This window comes from Schistocerca nitens, chromosome 1, assembly GCF_023898315.1.
Source record: "Schistocerca nitens isolate TAMUIC-IGC-003100 chromosome 1, iqSchNite1.1, whole genome shotgun sequence".
Taxonomy (NCBI): domain Eukaryota; kingdom Metazoa; phylum Arthropoda; class Insecta; order Orthoptera; family Acrididae; genus Schistocerca; species Schistocerca nitens.
In genome coordinates, this window is record NC_064614.1 from 251,809,525 (window position 1) to 251,831,028 (window position 21,504).

Genomic DNA, 21,504 nt, shown 5'->3' on the forward strand with positions numbered 1-21,504 from the left:
AATTTTGATTGTGAATTGTCTAAATATGTAAACTGCAACATAAGGAAGTGAAATGTAATGATTCTAGGTTCAGAATTCAGTTTACAACCAAAGTTACTGTAGTTACCACCATAGAAATTAAAAGGCAAAACCTTAGAAGAATAGAAATGAAAAAAAAAAAACCTCATGAAAACTTCTAAACAAGAAAAAGGGTCACATGTATCGACAGAAGGAAAAAAGATAACTCTTAGCTATGAGAATGCTGTAATATGAAAATTTTCAGAATGAAAACATAGTTCCTTTAGTTCTACAGCTGGCAGACTCATTGTGTCAACTGTATCTGCAACTTGCACCAGTAAGAAATACTTAATTTATTGCTGTTGGTCAGAGCCCAGAAAGTAGAGGAAGATGCACAGGTCAAGCAGTTTACCACATACAGCATTTAAATACATAAAATTGCCTAACATAACCACTGCACACACATGTTGAAGTATATTGCCCAACACACACACACACACCATAGCTACGAAAATGAAAGAGAAATGGAGTTTGTTAAGAAAAAGACATCGAAGTAATAATATGTCAAAACAATGACAATAGCAAGTTTTGAATCCACTCACTATATAACAACAAAACTAAAATAATAGTGCTGGTATACACAGTTTGGAGTGTAAAATAGGCTCTCAACGTGCACATATTAAAGCCCATGTTAACTGGACTTTTTCTCGTTTCGATCCATACTACCACATCTCAAACTAGGGAAAGCAAAGAGCTTGCAGAAGAAGATATTTGTTTCACAATATCGAAGATGTAGTGCTCATAGCTGTTGAGGTATGCTTTTTACAGCCCCTGTTTATTATACTTTCTTGCTTTGAATGATTGTTCTTGTTAAAAGCCTGAAATATTTATCATTCGTCCTGGGACACTCTGTACAAGTCCAGATATGTTTCTTGAAATAACTGAAAACGAATTATTTGTTCTTGTTGATTTATTACAATCCTTTCTTGTATTAACACATTGATAAAACAGTTTTTTGATAAAAGTGCACTTCTGTTCACTCAGTTTCACAACAGTTACATCAAGCCGCATGCATAACTGTTCCTATGCCATGACTCCTGAACAGACTGATCACCTCACTTGATGCCGTTTCAACCCCAAAAACAATAATACTCAAAGGTTAAGTGTTAAAAAAGGTACATAGATTTAAATATTAATAGTAATGTGCATTGTGCACAATGGAGAGATTAGTTATTGTAAAATGTAATTTATGTTTAATGTACTGTCAATGGGTGTACTGCTGGTTCATAATGTCCAACAGGCACTATGAACTGGCAGTACACCCACAGACTTTAATCAAATAATATACCAGGAGAAATTGAAGAATCACATAATTTACATTAATTATTATACTTACATTTTTTATACTTTGTTGAATTTAACCATAGAAGTACCAGGATGACTAGCTTTCCAGAGTTTTCGTACACTTGCATTCTGAATATGACACGCCAAACTCCCTACACAAACCCAGAAATTTTGCAATTATAAACAAAAACATCAGAAACATTGGTAAAGAAACTCAGCATTGCTAGATCAGTGTTTATCAGCCTTGGATTGTTGCAATCTACTGACATAAATAAAGACATTACTGAAGTGTTCTAATTATGCTTTATGACTCCCATTTTAAGGATCAGGTGACATACTTGAAGAGTGTATGGTCTTAGAGACTACTCAGGAGTTCTTCATAGACCTTCAACAAACAGCCTATCTTTTATAAAGACACTAAATATCTAGCTGCTGTGCTCTCAAATCAGTTTACCACTGACTGTCTATTATAGGCTTATCTGTTGCAGGTTTTCTTCCACTATATTGATTAAGTGAGGTGTTGTAGCAGTTTGACATAGCACTTGCTTTTGCAAGAAATGTTTCAAATCTTCATTCAGCATTCCAGATTTGGGTGTTCCATAGTTTCCCTAAATTTCAGAAGCCAAATGCTGAGATCATTATTTTGGAAAGGACACTGTTTTTCTTCTGTCCCCTCATCCCACCTGAGCCAGTGTTCTGTCTCAAAACACTTAGTGATTGATAGGAGGCTAAACCCTGTTCCTCCTCCTCCTGCAGCAGATAGAAAAAGGCAAGAAAGAAAAATCCTTCTTTGAATAACATTCCCACTGCAGTAGAAGACAGCTCAGACATGTGAAGGAACTTACAAGCATACCTCAAGGCAAGCCTTCCTTTACAGTATAACTCCACTTATACGTTCCCGGAATTAACTTTTTCGCTCTGTTTACGACATTTTTTTTATCAGTCCCATCAAATTTCCTATGCCCACAATATTAATTTGCACCTGATTTTGCATCAATATATTTATAATTTTCCTTCGATTTACGAATTATGAAAAAATGTTTGTGGAGAAAATGTGATGCTGGCATAATGTTGGCCATCCAGTAGTGTTTACAAATATTAAGTTGTTAAGTTTCTTGACACCAGGGCACTCTATTTAGCAGATTTGAAGGGGTAAATGAGTAAAGATTGAAACAATTCGTGCTGTATCTCCCGCCACTGCCCAGCTCTGCATGGCATTGTGGCTGATGAGAGTATATAACTTAAGTTCATTCGAATGAAGATATCATGACCAATCACAAGCATTTCCAAACTGTGTCTACTGTGCAAATGCAGATTCGTGATTCTTGTGATCATGACACGTTTGTCGAAACATATTTACCGTGTTTCGGCGTATGGCCACGTGGAGCGCTAATTGACACAATCATTCACTTTGTGTTACTCAAACATTTTTAGTGTAAACACAGCGCCGGTTATGTATTGTATTCAGGCTGAGCAATGTGTTTCGAGAATTTATTCTCATTGTCAAGTGCTGTATTTACGTATGTATTTTTTGTGATGTTACACAAACAACAATGTCAGTGATAGTTTGTGTGTGTGTGTGTGTGTGTGTGTGTGTGTGTGGTTTTCTGCATAACTGATGAGGCACAGTACCTGATAACCTCAAAGACGCATAATAACACACGTTCAAACACCATACAAAATACTTCCTTACATATTTGCACTTGACAATGAGAAGAACATTCTTGAAACGCGTCTTGCTAAGCATGAAAAAATACGTAACTAGTGCAGTATTTCATAATTTAAAAAATGAATGACAGCTGCAGGCTTTGAAAAACATAGATTATGACATTTGATATTGAGTAAAACTGCCCAGATAGTTATCAATCCCAGTTACATTAGCTAATAGACCTTTATTAGATAATAAAAAAGTTACTGACTAGTCTTTTGATGCCTGTTATGTACGTACATCATACATAAATTGCAAGGGGGTATCCTATACATAACTTTTCCAGCATAAAACATTGTTTCCCACATTTTACATTTTTCCACATTTTACACTTTTTTTTGTTAAGTCCCTTGAAATGTGTAAAAGTGGGGTTTCACTGTATTTAGTTCCACTAAATTAACTGAAATCCTTAAAGTTACAATGTGGATGGGCTACATCTTCCATGTAAAAAGATTAGTGAACAGATCTAAGGAATAGATGGGTTTTTGTATTTGTGCCATTACACTCCTCACTTCCCCTGCTTGAAGCCCGAGACTGGGAGTCCCCCCCCCCTCCCCCCCTCTCCCCCCCCCCACACATATATATATTTTTCCCCCCAATTTGGGACACAGATATTCTTAATGTTCTTTATGCCTCTAGTTACACCTTGCTTAGGTATATAGTAGTAGTCTCTTGAATGCAGGACACACATGCTACACATTTTAGCACTACAGCAGCTTCCTTCTGGGGTATCAGTTGTTCAGGCAGTTCAGGTTTTATGTTTTCTGCAGAGAAGTGTGTATACAGAGAAGTATATTTCACTTATAGTAATGGATGGATTAAAATGTGTGTAACAGTGAGCTACCTGCTATGAAACTTTTTCATGGCAGATTTGTGAATCCAGTACACTTGGTTGAGAAATAGCGTCATTTCTTAGTGACTGTTACAAATCATGAAAAGGTAAATGATTTTTAAGAAACTAAGATGCTACCCTACCAGATGTGTAAAACCCAGATTTTTTTAACTACGCACTTTCCGTAATCGATTGAGAAATGTAACTGAACTAAAAAACCACACGAAGTGAAAGGTGATTTACTACAAGGAAAGTAAAGCTTGTATGGTAAAATAAGTTCATAAAACAGTGTGGTGCAGTCTTACACACTGCCAAAAGTTTTACAACATGAAAATCAGGAAGTATGATTATATGGTAGCGGAACAAACACTGGTAGCAGTTACTTCTGTAAAATATCTGGGAGTATGTGTGCGGAACGATTTGAAGTGGAATGATCATATAAAATTAATTGTTGGTAAGGCGGGTACCAGGTTGAGATTCATTGGGAGAGTGCTTAGAAAATGTAGTCCATCAACAAAGGAGATGGCTTACAAAACACTCGTTCGACCTATACTTCAGTATTGCTCATCAGTGTGGGATCCGTACCAGATCGGGTTGACGGAGGAGATAGAGAAGATCCAAAGAAGAGCGGCGCGTTTCGTCACAGGGTTATTTGGTAACCGTGATAGCATTACGGAGATGTTTAATACACTCAAGTGGCAGACTCTGCAAGAGAGGCGCTCTGCATCGCGGTGTAGCTTGCTCGCCAGGTTTCGAGAGGGTGCGTTTCTGGATGAGGTATCGAATATATTGCTTCCCCCTACTTATACCTCCCGAGGAGATCACGAATGTAAAATTAGAGAGATTCGAGCGCGCACGGAGGCTTTCAGACAGTCGTTCTTCCCGCGAACCATACGCGACTGGAACAGGAAAGGGAGGTAATGACAGTGGCACGTAGGGTGCCCTCCGCCACACACCGTTGGGTGGCTTGCGGAGTATAAATGTAGATGTAGATGAAGTAGATTTTCCCCTTTTCCTTCCTTCTGGCCTGGCGCACAATGTGAACACCCAGGGTGGCAGTTTGAGCCAGCTAGGCCCGGGCTGGGCCGGTAAACGTCACCTCAGTCTGACCTAGCCCCATGCACTGTATGAACACAGTGTCATGCACATGCACATTCAGGTGCCAGTGGGCAGTGTGTCTTAAAATGGGATACAAAGGACATTCTCGCGTGTGTGTGTGTGTGTGTGTGCGCATGCGCATGCGCGTGCGTAAAAGTACATTGTTTCCTTGTACTGTCAGCATTGTTCTCTCTAGACAAATGTTGATAGTGTTGAGACAGCAACCAGCCACAAATTATTTTCAATTCCTATATTCAAAAGGTACCGTTACAGTTTTCGAATCATTACAATTCATCTTCAGATGGTTTTCGTGTTTTCATTAGAACATGTGCTGCGTTTTTTACAGATTAATTGTCCTAAAATATAAATAATACATTATTATAAGCACGCCACGCAGATAGTTGCGTTACAGATTTGCATTGTATGTGACTTACATGAAGTGTCTGTTTGGAGTATTTGTTTTCATAGTTTTCGTCCAACAGATGTGAATACATTCCCACTGTATTCTTATCATTGCGTTCTTTTGTTTGTCCACAATGGGCATTGATCAATGCAGGCTGCAGGTAGCTGCTGGACACGAACACAGTCTTGGGCTCTTACTCATGGCTTCCATTTTTTGGCTGCCAAGACCTGCATTAAGCATTTCTGTTGCCCCGCACAGTCCATCCCCATCCAGACCTGTATCCTTATGGCCAATCACTCACTTTGGTTAACTCTGATTGTTTTCTGGGACTGGTTTTAAATGCCTCAGCAACACAAATTGGGGTGTGGACTTCTCTGCTCTGATATGGCTCTACACAGCATTGGTCCAATCCTTTCTAGATTTCAGGAGTCTCGCATATGGCTCAGCAGCACCTTCAGTGGTACAGGTTCTAGACCAGATACACCATTGTGGGATAAGGCTGGCAACTGCCACCTTTTGGACTAGCCCTTGGCAAGCCTTCTAGCCAAGGCAGGGATTACACCACTGTCGGTTCTGCGCCAACAACAGTGACAGCTTATGCGTTGCATATCCATTGCTCCCCGGACCTCCCGAACTACTGTTTCCTTTTTCCAGATACAGAGATTCACCTCTCGCAATGGCGGCCTGGGAACTATGATTGCCATCCACATCCAGTCCCTGCCATCCACATTCAGTCCCTTTTTTTTCTGTACCCCTCTACCTCCTCTTCTCCTGGCCTAGCCACGCACATCTCCTTGGTGCAACCCCTATCCACAACTCTTGTCTTGAGCTATCACATGGTCCAAAAGACTCAGCTCATCCTGAGGCCCTCCGCTGCCAATTCTTCTCCAATCTCGGCATGTTTTGGTGTTCAGAAGTAGCCTATACTGGTGGCTCAGTGGTTGTCAGTCATGTTGGCTATGCTTACATGCATGCGGGCTGTAATGAAATCTGCTGCTTGCCAGAAGGCTGCAATGTTTTTGCTGCAGAATTGGTAGCCATCTCTTATGCTCTTGACCATATCCGTTCCTTCATTGGCGAGTCCTCCCTCATCTGGAGAGACTCTGTGAGCAGTTTACAAGGTCTTGACCCATGTTACCATCACCATCCCTTGGACATGACTGTTCAGAATTCCCTTTTTGCTCTTGAACAGTATGGAGTCTTCGTGGTTCTAATCTGGACCCCAGGTAACATTGTGATCCAGAGGAATAAACCTGCTGACAAGCTGACTGAATTGGCTACCAATAAGCTACCTCTTGAGATCAGTATTCTGTAATCAGACCTTCGATGATATTACGATGTCAACTTATAAGGATTTGAAATAAGGAATAGCGTACTCTGACTTTGCTGAACAAACTACACGCGATAAAGGAGACCACAAGTTTGTGGAGGTCCTGTGCAGCCCTTTTGCAAGGACTCCATTTTCCTTGGCCAGCTCCACATCAGCTATACTTCGCTAACTCATGGTCGTCTCCTCCTTTGCAAGCATATGCCCCACTGTCATTGTGGTGCCTGTTTGACATTGGTTCGCAGTTTGCTGGACAGTCCTAACCTAGCCTCTGTGATGGACTCTTAATTCCTGACTCGCTACCGTGTGTTAGCACACAATTGGGGGAGGAGAGATACATAATTGAGGTGCCCCCCCCCCGCTGCAATGTTTCCTCAGAAATAGGACTTGCACTGATCTGTCACTTCATATTGCAAAGTATTTGTTAGAGAATCATACAAGTTAGAGATGGGCTAAATGGTTATTCTGAAGGAATCGTTATTGCGGTTCCAGTTTTTTTATTACTGTTACTTTTAACAGTTATAAATAACTGTCAAGTTATTTTTCAGTGCCGAATACTGAATACTCTGATGGGGTTACAGTTGAATAACGACTTAGGTGGAATCCATCATTTTAGTTACCAGTATAACTGCTAGTAGTGTGAAATGGCAGGTATGTCGTATGAATCGTGCCATAACCTTAGCTAATTAACTGCGGGTACATTTCAGTGGATGTTCGAACAATTATTAGTGTTTCATATTACACGTACATAGGTTATCGGTCGCTATGAGAAATATTATCCTCGCAGCTGTAACAGAAAGTACTCAGAACTTCGCCACGGTATTGTTTAAGTAAAATGTTAACAACGTGTGTTTTTAAGTATTAAGTGCTATGTAAGCTGAAAACTGCAGGTCAAATTCGAAGCTTAATTTCTTGTGCTGTTCACTTAATAGAATAAGTGTATGGCCTTGTAAATATACATAATGTGATAGATTCGTTTACTCTCGTACAAGATATCCCTATTGGGGGAAAGTGTGAGTACGCCAATCCAAGTTTTATTTGAGATTTGGAAAACTGCTAGGTCTCTCCAGAAACAGCATGTGTATAACATGAAGACATGCAGATTAACATTTGTGGGATTACAACTCGATAATAAATTCAGTTGGGAAGGGCATACCACAGAATTGCTGAAGCGCCTAAACAAGTCTGTATTTGCAGTGAGAATGATGTCAGATGTAGGAGACGTAAATATAAAAAAAGCTTACATACTTTTACTGTATTAAATCATAAGGGATCACATTCTGGAGTAACTCATCAAACCAAGCAAAAGCTTTTAGCATGTAAAAGTGTGTAATAAAAAATCATTTGTGGTATAAATTCAAGATCATCATGTAGAAACCTGTTAAGGAACTTCTATTCTAACCACTGCTTCCTAGTATATTTTATTCCTTCATGAAATTTGTTGCAAGTATTTCCAATCTGTAGCTCAATACGTAATATAAATACTGGGAATAAGAACAATAATCTACATAAAGACCTAAAATCACTTACCTTTCAGAAAGGAACACACATTTTCAATCAATTGCTAGCAAGTCAGCAACCATTAAAAACTTAAGTTTCAGATAAAGGACGGTTTACAGGGACTTTTGATAGGCAACTCCTTCTACTCTATAGATGAAAATTTTAACAGGGACTGTTAGACCAGCTTAAGTAAACATTCTGCTATATTCCAGTTTTGAGCACTTGGTCACAACAGTCAAGATCAGATATTCTGTGTATGATACATTTATTAAAAGTGCATAACTATGTTTTATTCTGGCAGTGTATTAATCCTGCAAATATTAGCAGCTCCAGTTTACTGTAATATATTCACATACTCTGACAATCTCCTGACAGATGAGGATAATAAGTATTATATTCAAATGTTTTATTTTATGTTTTCTGACATGTTATTTGTCATTCCTCCTCCTCCCCCCCCCCTTCCTCCCTGATGGCCAGAGGCTATTTCCGTAGCAGTACGAAAAATATTTGTTAACTCCGGTAACTATACTCTCTGGGAATATCACCGGGGTCTAACTGGAATCAGGAACATAGTTACTCAGTTACCAATTTCCAGGTTACCTGTAGTGGTTGCCCATTAACTGCCAGAGAACAAGAACCGTGAGCAAATAACGATAACTGCCAGAGAACAATACTGACCTCTGACAGTTACTTCCATAGTCGCTCGACTTTCTTGTGGTAACTCTTTGTACTACCCACCTAAACTAAATTGACAAATAAGGCGGTGGCTCAAGGGGACGACAATACATGTCAATGCCTGTACTGCAGCTCCTATCAGCCACCACTCTGATATTAACTTTATTTAATTGTTTGTGCTGAAAGTAGCAAAGGCATATGAAATAGTACACAGTTCTATCAACAGATGGCACACAGTCTCTTATTCCCACGACCAATAGAATGCCTTCCAAATGGTCTAATCATCTTCTTCGTAGCCAGATCTCCAATGAGTTGACGCAAAAGCATAATACAATCTTCTGTCAACAGATGGCGCAAGGCACTGTTGGTAGTTATTGAAATAACTGCCAGTATCAGATGAGTGGTTATCACAGTAACCTTTACTTCTCAGTAACTTGTTATTTTTCTATCAGTTACATTATTTTTTGCCACCTCTAATACAAGAAATAAAGAAACCAATTTTAAGTTATTGTTGCCTCTATAAACTTCAACGAGAAAGTTCTAGAAGAAACTAAAGTATTCTTTCAGAATGAAATGCAACATTCTACAGCCATTAGTTTGTGGGAAATGATTCTGTATTTTAGTGAGTTTACCCTTTGTTGCTCCTGTCACGCACTGGCTGTTCAATCCATCAAATGATTATAAGACATGTAGCTTAAATGAACAGACAGTTTTATATAAATGAATGTAGCTCTTGGTAGATTATATTGTAGGCTATGTGTTGCACGTCATAACATGACTTGGTTTACTTTGTATGACACACACTTTAAAAATATGTTACTTGTTATTTCCAGCACATTGTGTTTGCTAACCTCATGTAGATAAAAATAAGTTACGTGGCAACCTGGAAAACCAGGGAAAAAACCTTGAATTTGAAACTTAAGATTTGATGGCCACTCTGGTTCCAGTACACACTCAAATTTCTGTTGCCAATGTTATTTACAGAAGTGTCCTCCACTGAGTATATACAGGACTGGATGTATTGTCAGATTTGGTTTGAGTTACCATGTTCTTCCTTCAACCAGTTCTGATGTCACATAGTATAGGCACCTAACCAAGGTTTCATCTATCACCTCTGAAGATGAGTCAGTGCAGGATTACAGAGCATCATGTAGTGAAAGACACTGAAATTGTTGTACAGAACAATCTGTAACCATTGGGACCATCGTGATGTACTTATCTACAGTGCAGTACTTCATTCATGTAGCATCATTGATTCAAGTACTTCCTCATTTTCACTGCTGTGGGGAATTTTGTAGAAGCTATTTACCATGATCACAATAAAGAGAAGCATACATTTTATTTATAGTTCTAAGTTCCTCAGTAAGCCATTGCGGCATTTACTGTTGCACTGATTTGCTTAAAAATATAAATTGGAAAGACGTTAAAAGCATCATTTATGCTGGACGTTGTATTGTTGAAAATAATGCAAAATATTTCCAATGTTCTCTAGCTTTTCCGACGTGTCGCTGCAGCCCTTCCTGGCATGGACTCTACTGAAAACAAACCACCAGAAGACAGTATCCTTAAATACAAGAAATATATATATTTTTAATAATTTTGGTTCTCTATATATTTTAAATTGTGTGTGTGTCTCAAGGTTGTGGTAGTTCCTAATAGAACAGTGGAAAGTTAACTTCATTTACTACCCACCACCCTCCTTTTTAAGACACTAGTTTTCAGTGATTAATGTGGCATATTTTGACAATGTTGTTTTTCTGAGTGTTTTGCTTTTGTTCATTAAGGCATTTTAAATTATCTTAGTTATTATTATTATTATTATTATTATTATAATTAAGACAGCCGCATAGTTAATATGGTAGCTTATATGTTTTCCACAATGACAGTGGAATATGGCAGTATTTGTAAATGCACTTTAAGAAAAGTCTCAGTTTGTTGTGAACATTTCCTGGTTTTCCCATTACGTAATTGAATGAAGCATTATCCAGTCTTATAATGGAAGTAGTGCACTGTATTTAAATGTAACTTGGCTTTTCATACGAAAGTTTCTGTAGGTGAATGTAAGACACTATTTGTAACTCCACTCCTGGCATTTCCCATATGTGAAGTGTCACGTTTCAGTGTGCATATAGTAATGATATGATTCCACAGTCACTCTCCTTCGTGTCCATGTTTTCTTTATAACATGTAATTTTTCTAAATTTTAGGTACATGCTTTCAAAAATATGCATTATCTAAACATTGCTTATTTATGTAAATATTATTTTTTATGTATATTTGCAGCAGAAATAGTAACTTATGCATAGGACTTAGTGAAAAGTAACCTGAAGTGAAGTGTTGAGAGAGGTGCTTAGGAGTGTTAGCTACTAACCCTCACTTTTTTCCTTGTTTCAGGGATATTATTAGTTATAAATTAAGGCAATCGGAATTTGTTTTGTAGGTTAGAGCTCACATACAAGTAAATTTTGAAATGTGACTATTGACTTAGTACCCCTCCCATTCATTGAAAGTAGAATAGCATTTATTCAATAGTTCAGAACAAGCAAAATATCTGAAGAAATCAGTTTGACTAACACATCCTGGATAGTTAAATTTTACACTCCCACTCTTCACTTTCACAATCATTAGTAGCTTTGTGGATTGTTGCCCATGATTTTATTTGTTCATGATTATTAACTCATTGAGTCACTATCAGGCTATTTTAAGAGTTCCACATCTCTTCACCTGTACTACTAATGAATGTTCTTCTCTCCACCATGTTTTCCCTGCTTTACGAATGTTAACATTAATCTCATATATCGTGGATTACACTCGCACATAATGCTGCTACTGTAACTCTGACCCCACCCAACACAAATGATTGCTCCCTACAAAAAATGCATGTGCACCTGAATGAAAAACTCAACGTCAGAAACAGTGGTGCCTAATGAATGTCCACCTGGCTCTCAAAGAAGTTAGCCACAGTAGATACGGTACACTAGTTTGTTACACATCACTGGGTAAATTGAAGATGGAAGTATTTAAAATGGGTACTGAATTGATTGGTGAACCTGAAGTTTTTAACTGAAATAACAGCAGTGGGGCTGAGAATAGATCACTAAAAGTTGAAGTGAAAATAATTACATTACAGCAGAACAGAAATGTTAGGTAAATAGGGTAATGAATAAAAAATTCTTCAGAAATCAAAGATAAAATAGCAAGATTTAAATGAATATAGGTAGAAATTTCTACTTGGGGGGAAAAAGCCACAGGATAGCTTAGTTTACTTATAATCAAGAATGTGTGCTTGCTTCTGGAGCTGAAGGTTAATTATCTGGCAAAAGAAAGGGGTATGGGAAACAGAATGAATTGTATATTAATTAGGAATTACACAGAGGATATTGGATCAAGGGAAAAATAACTGAGCAGCACAAAAGGGAAATTAATATTTAAATGGTAGAAACACATTGTGCCCATAAACCTGTGAAGTGAAGTGATAGTACAGTTGGCTGTGGATGGGATACTGGAAACAAACAGCTCAGAATATATGTGGGAACTTCTGAAATGTGACTAGTGGATAAGAAAGGAAAATCATTGAAAACAGTTATTGAAAGTGAGGTAAACTGCAGAATATCTTATGCTTGTGATTGCTCAAACTGTAAAACTAATCATTTAAATCACACCATGCACTTACTAATACAGGCTACTAAGTCATATTTCAGCAAAGGGACAGCTCTCTGTAAGGTGATAATGATGACCCATTTCAGTGTGTGGCCATACATTACATGGCAGTGTGTGTGTTTTTTAATTATCTTTCCCCATTTCCCCTTCTCTTCCACTCCAGTTACAAATTGTTAGCCTTTGTTCTAAAATCAGAGAAATTTTAACTTGCACACACATTTTGTGAACAACATATGAAGTGAAGTAATATGTTTTACTCCTCATGTAATGTGCATGCTATGATTTTTAACATTAAGCATCTGTGCGATATACTGTACCTCTCTGATAGTGTGTGCTGTTTTAATTGGTTGAATGTCTCTTGGCTAATAATGACCAAACTGACTTGCGAAGAAACACACAGCATTCAGTGGAAACGAACTTCAGAATTATTTAACACGCTTTCTCTCCTTTTCCTTCCCTCTCTATCCCCTTTACCAGCAGTTCACCCCTTTACCAGCAGTTCACATCAAGAACTGTTGTTAGAGATCTACACAGGATCTTTTTTCAAACCAGAGTGCCATGATCACTTCTGGGTAGAAGGCTACAAACAAGAAGTCACACCTACAGCCTACATGCAATGCTGATACTCTTCACCACGAGCCTGGTGTCAACAAGCTGAAGGTAACTTATAAACCCAGAAAAAGCAACCTTACTGCCAACATAAAACAATGTGTTCATTGACTGGCAGCAGAGGCAGTCCCTGACTCAAATCTCAAAAGATGTGCCATATTCTTGCACATGTAGAGTGTGTACACTGGGCTACAGTCTGTGTGCGGCAGTTCATTTCTCTGTGGAACTCCTTTACTTACCAAACATAAGAGAACATACTTATTGACCCCATTGGCTTATTTTCTTGCACAAAAATGTTTTGTAATGATAGTTCGATTGACCAGAAGAGAGGCATGTCCACCATGCCAGTGTTTCTGCTAGACTCACAGCGTTACTTGGTCTTTCATGTGAAATGGTGCTGGTAGCAAATCTAGAATATTCTACGTATTTCTCGACATAATTATGGAGTACGTAGCTCTCTGTCCTGAATGATGGTAAACCACAAAAAATTTATTGCACTCCAGGTGTGTTGAGATAGAGATTCTGTTTCGCTTGTTGTTGGTTAAGAGTGACCTTCATAACAGCCAGGAAACTAGTTCCATCCCATGCTTTACTGGTATGTATCCTATTTTGATGGATATAGTCACTGTAGGGTAGAGCTGCAGACAGTCTCCTACAACCATGTGAAAATTTATGAGGTCACAGCATAGAGGTACGAAACAATAAGGCCTAGAAACTGCCATGAGTCGGTGGAAGGTGGCATCCAGGCATAGAGATGGCTAGTTGCCATCATCAAAGAGATAATCCCCAGGGGGTCCCCAACTCTTTTGCAGATACGTGCATGGGGAGCACGGGACCCCGAGCTAGTGCGGCCCTCTTACCTTTCTGGGCTGCATACCTTTCTTTTCCACATCCTTCCCCATCCCCCATCCTCCTCCCCACCCCCATCCCCCCCTCCTCCCTTCCCCTTCTCCCCCTCTGGGAGTATGTTTTGTGCCTACGTTCGGATAAGGACGCCTGTAACTGTAAGACACTCCCATCTTCCCTTTCTCTGCTGGAAAGTCTCTGTCCTTCCTTTGTCTTCTCTTTTCCTTGCCTCTTCTCTTTTCCTTGCCTCTTCTCTCTTCCTTGCCTCTTCTCTCTTCCTTGCCTCTTCTCTCTTCCTTGCCTCTTCTCTCTTCCTTGCCTCTTCTCTCTTCCTTGCCTCTTCTCTCTTCCTTGCCTCTTCTCTCTTCCTTGCCTCTTCTCTCTTCCTTGCCTCTTCTCTCTTCCTTGCCTCTTCTCTCTTCCTTGCCTCTTCTCTCTTCCTTGCCTCTTCTCTCTTCCTTGCCTCTACTCTCTTCCTTGCCTCTACTCTCTTCCTTGCCTCTACTCTCTTCCTTGCCTCTACTCTCTTCCTTGCCTCTACTCTCTTCCTTGCCTCTACTCTCTTCCTTGCCTCTACTCTCTTCCTTGCCTCTACTCTCTTCCTTGCCTCTACTCTCTTCCTTGCCTCTACTCTCTTCCTTGCCTCTACTCTCTTCCTTGCCTCTACTCTCTTCCTTGCCTCTACTCTCTTCCTTGCCTCTACTCTCTTCCTTGCCTCTACTCTCTTCCTTGCCTCTACTCTCTTCCTTGCCTCTACTCTCTTCCTTGCCTCTACTCTCTTCCTTGCCTCTACTCTCTTCCTTGCCTCTACTCTCTTCCTTGCCTCTACTCTCTTCCTTGCCTCTACTCTCTTCCTTGCCTCTACTCTCTTCCTTGCCTCTACTCTCTTCCTTGCCTCTACTCTCTTCCTTGCCTCTACTCTCTTCCTTGCCTCTACTCTCTTCCTTGCCTCTACTCTCTTCCTTGCCTCTACTCTCTTCCTTGCCTCTACTCTCTTCCTTGCCTCTACTCTCTTCCTTGCCTCTACTCTCTTCCTTGCCTCTACTCTCTTCCTTGCCTCTACTCTCTTCCTTGCCTCTACTCTCTTCCTTGCCTCTACTCTCTTCCTTGCCTCTACTCTCTTCCTTGCCTCTACTCTCTTCCTTGCCTCTACTCTCTTCCTTGCCTCTACTCTCTTCCTTGCCTCTACTCTCTTCCTTGCCTCTACTCTCTTCCTTGCCTCTACTCTCTTCCTTGCCTCTACTCTCTTCCTTGCCTCTACTCTCTTCCTTGCCTCTACTCTCTTCCTTGCCTCTACTCTCTTCCTTGCCTCTACTCTCTTCCTTGCCTCTACTCTCTTCCTTGCCTCTACTCTCTTCCTTGCCTCTACTCTCTTCCTTGCCTCTACTCTCTTCCTTGCCTCTACTCTCTTCCTTGCCTCTACTCTCTTCCTTGCCTCTACTCTCTTCCTTGCCTCTACTCTCTTCCTTGCCTCTACTCTCTTCCTTGCCTCTACTCTCTTCCTTGCCTCTACTCTCTTCCTTGCCTCTACTCTCTTCCTTGCCTCTACTCTCTTCCTTGCCTCTACTCTCTTCCTTGCCTCTACTCTCTTCCTTGCCTCTACTCTCTTCCTTGCCTCTACTCTCTTCCTTGCCTCTACTCTCTTCCTTGCCTCTACTCTCTTCCTTGCCTCTACTCTCTTCCTTGCCTCTACTCTCTTCCTTGCCTCTACTCTCTTCCTTGCCTCTACTCTCTTCCTTGCCTCTACTCTCTTCCTTGCCTCTACTCTCTTCCTTGCCTCTACTCTCTTCCTTGCCTCTACTCTCTTCCTTGCCTCTACTCTCTTCCTTGCCTCTACTCTCTTCCTTGCCTCTACTCTCTTCCTTGCCTCTACTCTCTTCCTTGCCTCTACTCTCTTCCTTGCCTCTACTCTCTTCCTTGCCTCTACCCTCTTCCTTGCCTCTACCCTCTTCCTTGCCTCTACCCTCTTCCTTGCCTCTACCCTCTTCCTTGCCTCTACCCTCTTCCTTGCCTCTACCCTCTTCCTTGCCTCTACCCTCTTCCTTGCCTCTACCCTCTTCCTTGCCTCTAACCTCTTCCTTGCCTCTAACCTCTTCCTTGCCTCTAACCTCTTCCTTGCCTCTAACCTCTTCCTTGCCTCTAACCTCTTCCTTGCCTCTAACCTCTTCCTTGCCTCTAACCTCTTCCTTGCCTCTAACCTCTTCCTTGCCTCTAACCTCTTCCTTGCCTCTAACCTCTTCCTTGCCTCTACCCTCTTCCTTGCCTCTACCCTCTTCCTTGCCTCTACCCTCTTCCTTGCCTCTACCCTCTTCCTTGCCTCTACCCTCTTCCTTGCCTCTACCCTCTTCCTTGCCTCTACCCTCTTCCTTGCCTCTACCCTCTTCCTTGCCTCTACCCTCTTCCTTGCCTCTACCCTCTTCCTTGCCTCTACCCTCTTCCTTGCCTCTACCCTCTTCCTTGCCTCTACCCTCTTCCTTGCCTCTACCCTCTTCCTTGCCTCTACCCTCTTCCTTGCCTCTACCCTCTTCCTTGCCTCTACCCTCTTCCTTGCCTCTACCCTCTTCCTTGCCTCTACCCTCTTCCTTGCCTCTACCCTCTTCCTTGCCTCTACCCTCTTCCTTGCCTCTACCCTCTTCCTTGCCTCTACCCTCTTCCTTGCCTCTACCCTCTTCCTTGCCTCTACCCTCTTCCTTGCCTCTACCCTCTTCCTTGCCTCTACCCTCTTCCTTGCCTCTACCCTCTTCCTTGCCTCTACCCTCTTCCTTGCCTCTACCCTCTTCCTTGCCTCTACCCTCTTCCTTGCCTCTACCCTCTTCCTTGCCTCTACCCTCTTCCTTGCCTCTACCCTCTTCCTTGCCTCTACCCTCTTCCTTGCCTCTACCCTCTTCCTTGCCTCTACCCTCTTCCTTGCCTCTACCCTCTTCCTTGCCTCTACCCTCTTCCTTGCCTCTACCCTCTTCCTTGCCTCTACCCTCTTCCTTGCCTCTACCCTCTTCCTTGCCTCTACCCTCTTCCTTGCCTCTACCCTCTTCCTTGCCTCTACCCTCTTCCTTGCCTCTACCCTCTTCCTTGCCTCTACCCTCTTCCTTGCCTCTACCCTCTTCCTTGCCTCTACCCTCTTCCTTGCCTCTACCCTCTTCCTTGCCTCTACCCTCTTCCTTGCCTCTACCCTCTTCCTTGCCTCTACCCTCTTCCTTGCCTCTACCCTCTTCCTTGCCTCTACCCTCTTCCTTGCCTCTACCCTCTTCCTTGCCTCTACCCTCTTCCTTGCCTCTACCCTCTTCCTTGCCTCTACCCTCTTCCTTGCCTCTACCCTCTTCCTTGCCTCTACCCTCTTCCTTGCCTCTACCCTCTTCCTTGCCTCTACCCTCTTCCTTGCCTCTACCCTCTTCCTTGCCTCTACCCTCTTCCTTGCCTCTACCCTCTTCCTTGCCTCTACCCTCTTCCTTGCCTCTACCCTCTTCCTTGCCTCTACCCTCTTCCTTGCCTCTACCCTCTTCCTTGCCTCTACCCTCTTCCTTGCCTCTACCCTCTTCCTTGCCTCTACCCTCTTCCTTGCCTCTACCCTCTTCCTTGCCTCTACCCTCTTCCTTGCCTCTACCCTCTTCCTTGCCTCTACCCTCTTCCTTGCCTCTACCCTCTTCCTTGCCTCTACCCTCTTCCTTGCCTCTACCCTCTTCCTTGCCTCTACCCTCTTCCTTGCCTCTACCCTCTTCCTTGCCTCTACCCTCTTCCTTGCCTCTACCCTCTTCCTTGCCTCTACCCTCTTCCTTGCCTCTACCCTCTTCCTTGCCTCTACCCTCTTCCTTGCCTCTACCCTCTTCCTTGCCTCTACCCTCTTCCTTGCCTCTACCCTCTTCCTTGCCTCTACCCTCTTCCTTGCCTCTACCCTCTTCCTTGCCTCTACCCTCTTCCTTGCCTCTACCCTCTTCCTTGCCTCTACCCTCTTCCTTGCCTCTACCCTCTTCCTTGCCTCTACCCTCTTCCTTGCCTCTACCCTCTTCCTTGCCTCTACCCTCTTCCTTGCCTCTACCCTCTTCCTTGCCTCTTCCCTTTACACTCTTCTCCGCTGTGGCATTTAAGACCTCTCTTGTTTCCTCGACTTTTCTTTGTTTCTCCCTTTGTCTTTTTTTTTCCTTCCTGTGTGTGTCTGAAAGCTGACCCACGCATTCCCATGTGTAGACGGTGACGGGGTAACGCATAATTCCCTGCCCCGCGTAGACAGGTAGGTCATGTACGTACCCCCTGGTAGTGGCTATGCCCAGGCAGGGGGGATTACCCAAGCTGGTACCTTCCGAATATGCCGATTGGTCCCTCCGTCCATTTCTCGGAAGGTGTCACCTGAGGTGCTGAGGTGTGAACAATCACCTAAGGCGGGCATGCCCACAGAGGGCCCCCACAAGGAAGGAGTGCGCCATTGGAGACACTGGTAATTGTGGGCGATACTTCTGCAATGGTTTCCTCATCATCTAGTATGTCTGCTCACAAGCGAAAGTTAAATGAGTCTCAGCCACGGACAATTTCTCCATCAGGACCACAGTTCCTTGTTGTTTCTCAGTCGGACGAAGGTCAAGACTTCTCCACAGTCAACCCTTTCATTATTCAGAAAGGTGTGGACACAATTGAAGGTCCTATAAAGTCTTGTTCCCGATTACGAAAGGGCACCTTGTTGTTAGAAGCAGTCAGTGCCCTACAGGCACAAAAATTGCTGCGAACTTCACTACTACACACCTTCACTGTCCGGATGGAAGTGCACCGCACTTTAAATTCATCACGCGGGGTGATTAATACACACTCCCTTGAGAGATTGCCCGATGAGGAAATTCAAAACTACCTGTCTGACCAGGACGTAACAGCTGTTCATAGTCATGAAAAGGGTTGACAAGAACTTGGTTCAAACCCGTACTATCTTCTTCACATTTGACAGAGTTCAACTTCCATCGAACATAAAAGTGGGCTATGAGATAATTTCAGTTCACCCTTACATCCCCAATCCTAAATGTTGCTATCGGTGTCAGCGGTTCAATCACACCAGCCAGTCGTGTTCCAATCCGGCCAAATGTGTTGTGTGGCAAGGATGCCCATGAGGGTGCTTGTCCACCTCCATCCCCTCGTTGCATCAACTGTATGGGTGACCACGCTGCTTCCTCTCGAGATTGCCCCATTTTCAAAGATGAACGGCTTATTCAAGAAATCAAATCAGGGTGAAGGAAAAGGTGTCGACCTTTGCTGCTCGTAAGTTATTCGCCAGTCAAAAGCCCACTGTGCCTCCTACAGGTAAATACAGCACTGTCCTGGCATCTTCTCGGCTTACTAAGCAGGCAGCCAAGCAGACTTGTGATCTCAACTTTAGTGCCAAGGTCATCAGATAGGCCAGCGCAAAGATCACCCATTCAACCTCCCCACTATCACCTTTTCACTCTACGGCTCACCCTTCTTCGGCTTCTGCTAAATCACGAGCCCCAAAATCAGACACCCGGACTTCCAAAAAAGAGCATACTCGCAAAGAGTTTTTATGTACCCCGACTTCTCAACCATCTATTTGTCCCTCATCTCAACATCCTGTTTCCAAGAAGGCTCATAAGAAACCCAGTTCCTCTCCTTCTCCGCCAGGGCGAGTCTCATCTACAGCACCACCTGGTGGTAACCGCCCTCGACCGTCTTCTGTGTCGCCCTCGACCGTCTTCTGTGTCGCCAAGGCGCACTGCTGGCGGCCGATCGCTGGTGGCAGGAGCTGCTCCCGAACAACCTATGGAGCAGGATCTTCTGCCTTTGGCTGAATGCTGTTCCACGCTGTCGGCCGCCGGCTCTCGGCCGTCATTGAGTCAAGGGCAACCGTGGTAAGATTCTTCCCTTTCCTGTCCACCCTATGTCAATTATCCATTGGAATATCTGCAGCATTAGAGCCAATCGGGATGAATTGTTGAGCCTTTTACGATCCTACTCGCTGGTAGTCTTTTGTCTTCAGGAAACAAAGCTGCGTCCCCACGACCGCTTTATTTTCCCTCATTTTCAGTCAGTTTTGTTTGATCTCCCCTCTGTTGATGGCACTCCAGCACATGGAGGACTCATGATTCTTCTTCGTGATACTGTCCATTATCACCCAATCCCCTTAAACAGTTTCTTCCAAGCAGTTGCTTTCTGTCTTTCCCTTTCTGGATACACTCTATCTCTTTGTACTGTATACATTCCGTTGTCCACACCAATGGCAAGAACTGATCTCCTTCATCTCCTTGGTCAGCTCCCACCCCCTATTTCCCCCTATTTGCTGGTTGGGGACTTGCATGTCCACCACCTGCTTTGGGGATCTCCGTGACCTTGTCCCTGAGGCACCCTATTGGTTGAGGTCTTCCACCAAGCAGATCCTCTTTGCCTCAACACTGGGGACCCTACATTTTTGTCTGCCTCTACGACAAATTTTTCTCATTTGGACCTTTCGGTTGGTACTGTACAGCTAGGTGCTTTGAATGGTTCACTCTTGCTGATAAACACCCGTGTGACCATTTTCCATGTGTCCTTAGATAGCAGCCATAACTGCCATCTATGCGCCCGAGATACTGGAAGTTTAAGCCGATTGGACACTTTTTTCATCTCTAGCAACACTCGATGACAGTCACTTTCCTAGCGTCGACGATCAGGTCACTCATATTACAGAAGTTATTTTTAGAGCTGTGGAATGTTCAATACCTCGCACCTCCAATTTACCCCGGTGCCACCCAGTTCCTTGGTGGATCAAGGCATACCATGACGCAATACATGAGCAGCAACGTGCTCTTCACGTTTTCCGCCACCATCCTACTTTGGCCAACTGTATCCGCTATAAGCAGTTAAGTGTGCAACGCCGGTGCATTATCCGCAATAGCAAGAAGGCAAGCTGGGACTCCTTTACTAGCTCATTTAACACCTTCACTCCCTCCTCTGAAGTTTGGAGTCGAATTAGACAGTTATCTGGAGCACCTAGTTTCTCCCCAATCTCTGGGCTCACTTGTCAAGCATGATACCCTGTCGCAATTTTTAACTCATTGGATCAACATTTTGCTGAGATTTCGAGCTCTTCAAATTACCCGCCAGCCATTCTTCCGAAGAACGTGCAGTGGAAGCGCAACCTCTTGCTTCGTCCTCTCAAAATAGTGAAAGCTATAATACTGTTTTCTCCATGCGGAAATGCCAACACACACTCTATTCTTCTCGCTCTTCTGCCCCAGGACCAGATGGTATCCACATGCAAATGTTGCTGCATTTATCATACCATAGTCTCCACTACCTCCTTCGCCTGTATAATCGAATTTGGGCCGACAGTACTTTTCCCAGAAGATGGCGGGAAGTCGTTCCTGTCCCGAAACCTGGAAAGGACAAACATTTTCCCTTCAGCTATTGCCCCATTTCTCTCACGAGTAGTGTATGTAAGGTTTTGGAGCGTATGGTGAATTGCCGTTTAGCCTGGTGACTGGAGTCCCGAAGCCTTTTAACACCTGCCCAGTGTGGTTTCTGAAACCATCGTTCTG

At 42.9% G+C, this 21,504-nt stretch overlaps 1 protein-coding gene across 2 annotated transcripts in view; it reads left to right on the top strand.

Moving 5' to 3' along the window:
- Positions 1-21,504, top strand: part of LOC126247313 (ras-related protein Rab6) — a 76,279-nt gene that overhangs the window by 42,593 nt on the left and 12,182 nt on the right. For both annotated transcript variants that reach the window (XM_049948470.1, XM_049948469.1), the window contains exon 6: positions 10,377-10,443. In XM_049948470.1, the coding sequence (XP_049804427.1) occupies positions 10,377-10,443 (67 nt within the window). The remainder of the gene's footprint in view (positions 1-10,376; positions 10,444-21,504) is intronic.